Source organism: Bradysia coprophila, unplaced genomic scaffold (assembly GCF_014529535.1).
Source record: "Bradysia coprophila strain Holo2 unplaced genomic scaffold, BU_Bcop_v1 contig_754, whole genome shotgun sequence".
Taxonomy (NCBI): domain Eukaryota; kingdom Metazoa; phylum Arthropoda; class Insecta; order Diptera; family Sciaridae; genus Bradysia; species Bradysia coprophila.
Genome location: NW_023503993.1, coordinates 15,138 through 25,953, shown reverse-complemented (window position 1 = coordinate 25,953; position 10,816 = coordinate 15,138). Strand labels below are relative to the sequence as shown.

The following is a 10,816-nucleotide window of genomic DNA, read 5'->3' as shown; positions in this document are numbered from 1 at the left end:
CACACCGAATAGATCTTCTGTGGATCGTTCTGCTTGCTTTGTAGGGAATGAGAGAATCTTCAAAAATTGCTCCTTTTTAGACGTGGTTGGATATTCACAAGAAAATGCAGTGACCTCAATGTTATCAATGTTTGACATATCTTTCTTCAACTCATCTAATGAATCGTAACTGGTGATAGCATAGATAGCAGCTCGTAATGCTATTAATTGAGTGCGATTGCATGTTTCATGAAGGAAATCAATAATAGGACATTCGAATTGATGAAACGATTGGTTCGCTTCGTCGTAGCAGTATTGGCTGCAAAACATTGCGCCGGTACAATTTCGGCAAGGAATCAAACTCAAACAGTTTTCTGTTAAGCAATTGGCACACCTTTGGTATCGCAATTTTGGCAGAAGAACTGAAAAGTAACGATCTTCAATTGCTAAAATTTGACCGGTAGATAGATTTCGATTTGTTATGATGTATCTGCCGTACTTCTTATTTCTTCGAATGTCCAAACAATCTGCGATGAACGGTACATGGTCATGGGGTTTGAAACTAAGTGTAGGTTCAAATATCGGACTATTTTTCAAATTCTTTTTCGACCGTTTCAGTTTCTTCTTGCATTTGGTCTGCAGCGTCACTAGTTCATTTTTTAAACGGTCAGGATAACCAGATTTTTTTGCCAATTGAATGTTTTCATGACACAACTGGTTTAATTTCCAATCATAATAGACGGCTGCGCGGCTGGCATAACTTAAGCCAAGGTTTTCTGAATTTTCCTCGGCGAAGCACAGACTTTCGTTGTAATTTTCCAAAGCATCAAAATGCCTTCCGTCTTGCGAATACCATTTATGTCCACTCTGACGGAACTCTAATGATTTCCCGTCATGCTTATTCGTTGAGGGAATACCAGACGCCGTTTTACCCACTATTGATATCGAATATTCCTTCAATTACTTTTCACAAGTTTAACACGATCGCTGTTCGTTGCACAAATTTTAAATTTATCGGCAAAACTTTTGTCTGCCCCAATACGGTACGCAAATATATCAATTAAATCATCCATAATAGAATAATTTTTAACAAAACGAATTTTTAATTTTCAATTAACTAGAACAGCAAGACACTTGCAACCGCCCGAAACAGATTTTCTACTGATTTACATGTTTGAGCTCAATGTCCGAAGAAAACTATTAATAAGTTTGTGTTCAGTTGTAAATCTTAAATAAAATCATTTCACTTAGAAATACCCAAACAAGATTCACGACACTGCCAGTATAATGAATGAAGTAGTAAGTTTGTTTAGATGGACGTGTCGAAACAGTGTTTTTGTGTCGCTGAAATTAATCTGTCGAATTATTTATTACTGAAAATTTGTATGTAATTATAGAGTGTGCGTTTATTACAGAAAGTTGCGTAAGAAACGTAAAAAAACCGACTTAAATAAATTAGTAAATCGAAATATCATCTGTTTAAAGACTGTACGAAGGACATCCGTTGACTGTCATATAAGACTTTCTTTTCCGTATTTTTTGGTTGACAAGTTCAATTTATCTATTTATTTCGGTCAGTTAAATTGGGTTAAGAACATAAAGGTGCTGAAGAATTACCTACATTTCATTAACATATTTATATACATTAGCTGCATTATGTCACACTCTAGGAACTGATATGATCGTATAAAAATTGGTATTTGATGTTCTGTGGTGCCGTGATGAAATTAAAAATCTTCAGTAATTCTTGTAACTATCGGGTCTTGTACCTAAAGACGATAGTGTTTCAATGTATAGCAGAATTTCATAAAATTAATTAACTTCAATTTTCTTCAATAACTCATCTGATATTTGGTTTAAAAAATCTTTGGACAGAAAATGATTCCTTTAAATACTATGTTTTAGTGACTTAGGGTTTTTAGAATACACCTTTCCAGATTCATCAAAAACCATTTTAGTTTTATCCATTATGTCTCCGCTTCTTAGAGGTTTTTACTGTCTTTATGTTCCTAATGGCAGTCTAATGGCATGCTACGTATGCTAGCAAAGAAGAACCACCCTTTCAAGAAATTCAACGCAATTATAATTATTCATGCTTCGAGGCAGAAAATGGGGGAATTAGGTTTCAAACAAAATTTTGTTTATATTTTTTACAGTTTTTAACATTCAAAAGTATCGACATATTATACATTTCTTATTTTGCTTACTTCTCTCATTTCTCCATATGCTCGTCATGGAGAGATGAGAGAAGTTGGAGAAATAAGAAATGTATAATATGTCGATACTTTTGAACCTTTTGAATGTAAAAACTGTATCGATGAACACGTCAAAATGATTTATAAAAAAAATTAACATTTTTTTGGCATGTGATACAAAACAAAGTGTCTTATAATAACGTTCTTCATCGATAAAAAATAATAAAAAATCGTTTGCAATCTAATTTTGGAATTTTCTTCATGTTTTCGTCATTTTCAGCAAGATCCATTCGGTTGACAACTGGCATAGTGCGATCGCATGCCAAAAAAGGGAAGTTTTTGAATATTTTTTAAGAAAACAGTCAACATAGAAAATGCTAGTGTAAAATTGAATTAAAGACTTTTAGTAACGGTGAAATGTTTATATTTGAAGTAAAGGAAGATAAAAACGTTGAATTGGTCGAAAAAACGTCTAAAATTTGTTGCTACATTTGCAGGAATTTAAATAAAATTCCGCTTTTGCGAGGTTGGCTATGATTAGTTTGCACACAAAGTCGTCAAAGTAATCCACTGCACTGTGTTGGGCTGTCATCAGTTTAGCAAACCGAGTAGATCTATTGTAACACAACCTCCTTATGATTTCTTTAAATTTCTATGATTGAATTACACTTAACAAAATTAACGAATTATCACATTTTCGTTTTCAACAGATTCTACATAATTTCTAGATCCACAAATTTGACAGTCTTGATATTGAATGGTCTTTTGGTTTTTATCCCAGTAAACTGGTCGTTTATACATGTGTGACAAAATTTCGAATGGGAAAAAATTCAAAAATTGCATTCAATATAACAGCTGTCAGAATCTGTTGGACTAGTAATATCAGATCCCACATAAAACAAAATTTGATAATTCGTAATTTTTCATAACTGTAAGGCTGCGAGCGCACTTACACCGTTTAGCTCTCCGTTTACGTTTTAACAATGGAAAGTGGGAGGAGCTTCCATTGTTCACTCGTAAACGGAGTGCTAAACGGCGTAAGTGCGCTCGCAGCCTAACACAAAATGTATTGCAGTGAGTTTCTCAACACGTAAATTTTGCAAATTGAACGTTAAATGCAGGAACAAGGTTACATTTAAAAAAAAAAAATCTGACCGCACACATCGTTAAAGGAGACAGATTTGATTTTTACATTATTTCCTGATCACTTTTGTTGAAAAGATATTTATGCACTTTAGCTGTATCCCAAAAGAGCTTGCCTAAAATCAATTGTCCAAGAGAGATGCGATAATCCCACTCTAGGGTCGGAACTTCGTGCCCAGACATTTTTCAGTTTTGATTTGGATTTACAATGTTTTTCAGAAACATAAAAATTTGGAAATGAGTGCGAGCTCGATTTACAGAGAAACATGAAAATTGGAAAGGGGTACGTACTCGAGTTTACACTCGAATCATGGAAAACTTACGCGAATTTTTTTACTGCGCTAAATCGAGTACGCACTTACTTGCTTGTTTGTATTACGTATAAATACTACGTATAAAGTTCACACCAATTTCGAACTTTTAGTTCCTCTAAAAACACTTCGAAACAATTTTTTTTTATTTGTAACGGTCGTTTTACGATTAGAAAGGACATCTAGGTGTCGAAGAAAACTGCAACAGAATAAGTGTGCGTTCAATGTTTCGTGTGCATTTGATGAAATATATGAAAAATAAAATGTCTATAAATGTCAAAATAAACATAACCTCTGGCACTGTGTGTTCACGCTGAAATACATATTTTAGATATTACATTTTATCATTTTCCAAGAGGTAAGTAGGATTGTGTTGATAACTGTCTCCATTTTAATGGTTAACTATTTGCAATTTCGTATCAAATTATTGCGAGCGCATAAAAAATCGAAAAATTTATAAAATCCAAAGCGTCAGAAAAATCTTCGTTACCATCTAAACATACTGTGTGTGGCTAAATTTCTCAAATATTTTAAATCAATTTTGCCACTGTCTGCATCATATTAACATTCATTATTTACTCGTTCAATTACCGAAACCAGTTCAACTTCATATTGATAAGAAAACCATTTATTGCGAGTTTAATTGGTTAACAGCCAAAATGCATTTACTACCCATTTTACTACCACCTAGAATAACATAAAAGTGGAAAGGTTCGTCCACCTTCCATTAACCACGTAGTAAAAAACAGATAAAATCAAAGTAATTTACAGACATTTCAATTTTCTGTAATGATCGTTTTTGTACGAAATAGATTGAAAATAATAGGGCTCATCAAGGGAGGGTGAGACGCCGAGGAAAAGAAGCGACAAAGATAATTAATAAATAATGGCGGTTCAGATATTTCTTCCACGAAACGGAAGATATTTAGTACCAATAATAAACAGACAGCATGAACCATTAACGATTTGATCATTCTTCAAAGCAACAATGCTTGCACGGTTAGTGGAGGTGCTTATGTGGCACTAATTATTTTATGAATAGAATAGAAACTCTGTCTCTATGCATTTTTTCCACCATGATCGATATGATAGTTGTTCGGAAATTAGTATCGATAGAAAATCTGAGGTTCTGACAGACATTGTAAAACCGACATATTATGGCGCGAACTTTTATGTATAGGTAGTAGCTCGATTTGTGATAAATTTCCAAAAAAATAGAGTAGAAACCGTTGCGTAGAATTATCAGTTTTTTTCCTTATGACGTTGGTCGTCCACACTGGTATCGACCTATTTTCAGAACTGGCCGACTATATTCAATCAGCATGACTAAAACGTCGAATATTATTTTCAGAGAACAATTGAAAAATGGCCAAAAAGAAAGCATTTACCAAAGGAAAGCCAAAAGCTGGAAAAGCAACAAAGAGCCCGTTCAAAGTAGCAGACACGAAGGCTAAGAAGAAACCGAAGGAAGTCAAATCAAATTTGAAAAAAGTAAATTAAAACGAGACACGAATGCACCACAATTTCCATTGAGACTAAAAATTATTTCAATTGTTTCAGTTAAAGGCAAACGTTAAGGCTCAGCAAGAAAAATCCGACGAAACGCTGAAAGATCTGCATCAGGACATGGTTGTTAAGAAACCAGCCGCAGCTAAGAAAAAACCGGAAAAGAAAAAGGCACCGGCGCCGGCCGTTACTCGACCAGTACGTGAAAAACTAACAAAAATGAAAGTCAAGTAAAATGACCAGTTAATTTTGCTACAAATTTTATAATTTCATCAAAGTAAAAGTTCAAGTTCAAGTAACCGCAATGTATTTCGAGTGAAAGAATTTCACTATTCCTAAACAAAAAATTGAAGTTCGAGTTATTTTTGAAATCGTGTGACTGTATATATGTGGTAATCACATAATAAAGTACAAAAAATATCATAAACTTGAGAGACATTCCAGGCTTTTTATTTAATGGAACACGAGCATAATTAGCATGGGATTTACTTGTAATCACAAATTTCTTTTTTCGCTTATCGTCACAGGGTAACGATCATGTCGTTTGAATACACAACTGTTAATTATCAACAAACACACGCGCACGATCATTCAGTTACTGATAGTGGTATCCCAACTCGTTTGTACTAATCACTAGCTATGATTTAACTGTTGTTAAATTACATCGACTTATAAGCAATGATTCATTGAAAGAATGAGTAACACTCACGGGATAACTATATTTTTTACTTGCAACAAAGATATATATTGACTGGCTATAACGGGAAATTTCTCGCAGATTTTTCATCTCTTCCACTGCAACCAATCCTATGGTAACAATTTTAATTGCCAACATTCTAATTAAATTAGTTACTCGGTGTCATCACATCATAGCACAGCAAATTACTGTTGATTGTTTGCGAAAATTTGGTTAAAATTATTTAAACATCGGTCGATGTTAAAAATTGATTTGGCAGTGCTTCACGAATGCATAGTCCGTCGCTCCACAGGATGGTTGAAAGACACAGAACTATAAATAATATTACCACAATCAGAATCAGGTTGACATTCAAGAATATGTGAATGTCGTGCAATTCGGCGTCAATTTGTGAAGCCGCTTTTGTTTCTGTCGATCTGGGCGTAGTCGTCGTTGTGGAATCGAATACATTCGTTTCTGATATGTTACTCCCGTATTCAAACGTTGATACGGATGTTTCTTCTGTAGATATGGTTGTACTGCTTACAATGCTACTAGGCCAGACGATATTTTCTATCCAGGTAACATGCTCGGATAGTTGAACAAACATTTGTCGAGTTTCGGACACGGATCCAGTTGCAACACCTACGACTTCTTGTTGGTCATTTAACAATACGGAACCGGGCATCTTTAAAGTATCAATATTTAGAAAAATGAATGTTTAACAATTGTAAGTGACCATACGTTGCATCTGTCTCTATCTCCCTCTACAACATTGGTGCAAAAGTTTGTTCCATTGTTGACACCTTGAATGCGTAATCGTTTAATGTAGTCATCTGAGTTCTTCTTACAGCTACCCCTCGAAGGCAATTTTAATTTTATTCGATTCAACCAGCTACTATCAACCCAACAAATTATTTGTGATACAATGTTAGGCTGCGTTTGAGGCAAACAAACCGGTCGAATCTGATCACCCAAATTAATCGACTTGCTTAATTTCAGCAACATAATACTTTGTTGTTCATTAACGACTTTTTGGATTACTTCCAATTGCATATCGAGAACTTCAACAAAGAGTAGAATTTCTGTTCTGAAAATTAGTAGTTGTGTAAGAAATAATGCAGGTCACGTCAACATCGAGCATTCACCTGTTATTGGCCACTGAAAGAACAAAATCCTCGCTAATGAGTATACCATTTAAAAAGCCAGCATTATTGTAATTAACTAAATTTGCGTTTAAATAGTAGCCGCTGTAAATCCTGACCTGAGAGCCAAATTTCAGTGTTGTTGATTTTGCTTACAAGAATATTTAAAGCTTCAAAATCTTACCAGAAATGGAGAGTCTGCGTATGCTGGTGGTTGAAACATATTCTGGTAAAATTCGCATTCTAATGAAAAAATCTGAGTCACTTTCCTATAGTAAGATTGTGATTTTCACTTATAAAATTATACATTGACGTAACGTACATATAACTTCTCCATCCACACAACGTACATGGAGAGTCAACATATAACTTTCTATTTTTACATCTATACTTAAATTTGCTATAATTGATCCGTTTTATGGATTTTCTATATTCGAACACATACTTTCCTGCGATATCGAAACTCCCTGAACATCAGTTAAACTCGAAATATTTACGATTTTCCACAGTAAAAAAGTGAAAACAAAACTAGTTTTCATTACGATTCTCAATCTGTGTAATTAATTGTGCAAGCAGATCGATTGAGCAAGTCTGTACTGAGAAGCGTTTTTCAAAATGAACCCTGAATCTCTGAAATAACTAACGATAAGCTAGGACACTTGCGCATATAACATTTGTCGCATATATATTCGCCGGAAGCTCTTGGAAATTCGTATCACTCACAAATTTACAAATATTCAGGCAAGTTAAGATAAACTGATCGGTAAATAATTTTCACAATGCAGGCGAGAAAATGATTATTTTCTCCCCTCCGCTGAAACTTCGGAAGTCTTTGTTATGAAAAACGTTGTGTTTATCTAAGGAAAAAAGTTGGAAATTGCATTTTCTAGTGAGACAAAACCCTCGAAATACAATTTCCAACTTTTCTTCCCTCGTTGAACAAATAACTAGTTCAGAAACTAGATAGATAAATAGGATAAAAAATGGATTTACTCGGGTTAATATGTCCTAAGGACTAGGCAGCACAGACACTCTCGTATCCATTTTCCACCATTTCTCCCATAGATACGTAATCTACTATATCCATAGAGTTAGTGAGTAAGTTATAAGATTCATATACCCCCACGAGATATTATACTGAATAACTATTGCTCTTAAAAATTGTTTCGAGCTTTTTGGTTGCTCAGCGATTTATTATGCGATTGATAAATTTGTAATGACTCGTACTTATTTCGCTTAAAAATTATTATGAATGAGGAAAGCCAGTTAAACTTTGATTTATTTTCAACACACTGTTGAAGAATCGTTGCAATAATAATTTCTGTTTATTATGACTACAATCATGCTTGGTAAAGGGCAATTGCTTTGATGAATAAGTGTTTCAGAATGGACGTTCCAAGAAAATTCATTAAATCTTTCAATCTCTCAAAGTTTTATTGTTTGCTTATACTCCACTCACAAAACAATCAGTAATAGCTACTTAGACGACGAGTGTATATTACAGAAATAACATTTTAATATAATAAACTCTGGTTTCATAACAATAATAACCTTTACCTCTAGGGACGAAACTGTATGTTTAAGTTAACTTCTTGACCATTTCTCGACCTTTTCATCTGAAGCATGCTACCACAATACACAATATCAATGAACGAATTATGATCGTAAATGTAGTTGTGGCGCTTATTAAGATGGCTTTTTGTTCGTTCTTTCTAATAGAAGGCAATTTTGTTGTGGACGTGGGTACAGTTGTATCGACGTTTCCTTGAATTTTATCAGGTTAAACGACGCTCTCCATCCAACTAATGCTAGCTGATATTCGAACGAAGACCGTTGGACATTTATCATTACATCCATTGTTTGTTATTGCAATGCCGATGACTTCGTGCAATGTGGACAATTTATGATTGTAATTCAAAAGAGCGGCGCCAAAGAATCCCTTAAAATAAATTCAAATATCAGTACAAATATTAAAAGCTTGACTCGGCTTTTCGTGAAATTCTTTTGTGAACGATGGGTTCCACCTAATGAGGTGTGTAGTGTACGTTAATTACTTTTTGAAATCAAGCATTCAGTATTGGCATCAAAACGTGGTATTCATTGCGGAATTTTTGAATCCGTTTTACTTACATCGCACATATCTCGGTCACCGTCCTTCGTCGTGGCACAGAAAATAGTTTGTTTATCGATTTTTTGCATTAACTTTTTTATTCGACTTGTAGTTGGTTGTAAGGTTTATCTTGTGATTTTAAGTTGATAAGTTGACCACTTTTGTATTGTTAGAGTCGGCTAGGAAATAGTAGACTAATAAAACTATTATTCATTCATAATCCAACTTTATTGTATGCAAATGACCATTGTCGCGAAAATTTGTTCGACTCCAACCGATTTCCTATAACTGCTGTGATATCGTTGTTTCGGACTGTGGTAAACAGATCGAATTAATTCATCGAATTTTAATAAAGTTAAATCACTGGAATACTGGGGATGTTTGAACTCTTCGACGACTCAAAAATACTGTAAGTGGGCATCATCTTTCCTTGTTGCCATATTCAAATCTCCAAGGATAACATAACTTGCCTTAAAACTTCACTGCGTTGTTTTTTGTGTGTATTTTATCAACTTAACTTACTCCTTATACGATGCAAATGTTAGGACGAAATTTTTGCTGATAAGTATTTCAGTACGAGTACAATAATAGTTTGAGTCATTTTCTATTCTCGTCTACAACATAATTGTCTGACTTTTTCTGTGTTATTTTAAAACTTAATTTACCATAAAAGGAAACTCTTTCAAGGCTGCATCTTCATTATTGTCATTAAATACCTCCGATAATTGCGGTAATTTGTTGCGATAATAGTTACATTCTATAGAAAAATACTGATTTAGTTGCAATTCCACGGTTGAGAAGCAAAGAAATTCGTTAGAAACAAACTTTTTGGTGAGATATTCCCTCCAATGACAACGTTAACGTTGAACCATTGCAACAGAATAAAACTCACAACGAGATTCATGTCGATCTGTTCGTGGTCTTAAAACTCGCGTGATGAACTGAATTTATTTCAATGTGCATCACCAGAATTTAATGTTCGTTATAAGAACTTGAGATTATTTCCTTATAACTGGCGTCGACACTCTATACGTAGATGATCTGGATCGAATAAACAAATATTTTGCCATAATTTTTAAAAGAGATCCAAGTGAACTTTCGATAAACTAACTCTACGTAAATTCAGAAAAAAACGAGCCATCAGAACAGTCGGAGCGTTTGCTGCGACTGAGCCCCGTACAAACCCGTATATCTATTGCGTACGTGACCCTAGTGCGTCTGTCACCCTACTTTGACCGTAAGCCTATGCGCCGGTTAAAGTAGTTAAAGTAAAATTATTATGTAATGTGTACATCTTAGAAATTGCGCATAGCGCAATTACGAAGCCCCGTACGACGTTCCTTTCAAATAAAACAAAAATTTCAAATAGCCCTAAAATTTTAATTTCTTGAGTATAAATACACATAGGGCCTAGTATCGGCCTCAGTCCGAGGATCCAAATTTATTTTTTTTTCAACTACATTCTATTCGGCCTTTGATTACCTTCCAAATGAAACAAAAAATACGGAAAACGGATGAAATTTACTCGAGTTATATGTAAAATACACATAGGGCCCTAGTAGCGGCCTTAGTCCAAGGACCCAATTTTTTTTTTCAACAACATTCTATTCGGTGTTCGATTATCTTTCAAATGAAACAAACATTACGAAAAACGAATGAAATTTACTCGAGTTGTATGTAAAATACGCATAGGGCCCTAGTAGCGGCCTTAGTCCGAGGACCCAAATTTAATTTTTTTTTCAACAACATTC

General features: G+C 34.3%; 3 protein-coding genes across 3 annotated transcripts; 1 reads left to right on the top strand and 2 right to left on the bottom strand.

The window, feature by feature from the left end:
• Positions 1 to 6: 6 nt before the first annotated feature.
• On the bottom strand, positions 7 to 2,195 carry LOC119084536 (SET and MYND domain-containing protein 4-like; the record flags this gene model as incomplete). Its single annotated transcript, XM_037194545.1, has 2 exons — positions 2,187 to 2,195; positions 7 to 933 (listed from the first exon to the last, which is right to left on the bottom strand). Coding segments are annotated over exons 1-2 (936 nt in total), but the record flags the coding sequence as incomplete, so codon positions are not given.
• A 1,686-nt stretch (positions 2,196 to 3,881) lies between these two features.
• On the top strand, positions 3,882 to 5,572 carry LOC119084534 (late histone H1-like). Its single transcript, XM_037194544.1, has 3 exons — positions 3,882 to 3,986; positions 4,980 to 5,119; positions 5,189 to 5,572. Exons 2-3 carry the CDS (start codon positions 4,994 to 4,996, stop codon positions 5,366 to 5,368), a joined length of 306 nt encoding a protein of 101 aa, XP_037050439.1. The 5' UTR covers positions 3,882 to 3,986; positions 4,980 to 4,993; the 3' UTR covers positions 5,369 to 5,572.
• Positions 5,573 to 5,776: 204 nt separating this feature from the next.
• On the bottom strand, positions 5,777 to 7,567 carry LOC119084532 (snake venom serine protease 2C-like). Its single transcript, XM_037194542.1, has 5 exons — positions 7,401 to 7,567; positions 7,140 to 7,198; positions 6,959 to 7,074; positions 6,555 to 6,900; positions 5,777 to 6,498 (listed from the first exon to the last, which is right to left on the bottom strand). Exons 1-5 carry the CDS (start codon positions 7,492 to 7,494, stop codon positions 6,055 to 6,057), a joined length of 1,059 nt encoding a protein of 352 aa, XP_037050437.1. The 5' UTR covers positions 7,495 to 7,567; the 3' UTR covers positions 5,777 to 6,054.
• Positions 7,568 to 10,816: the final 3,249 nt, after the last annotated feature.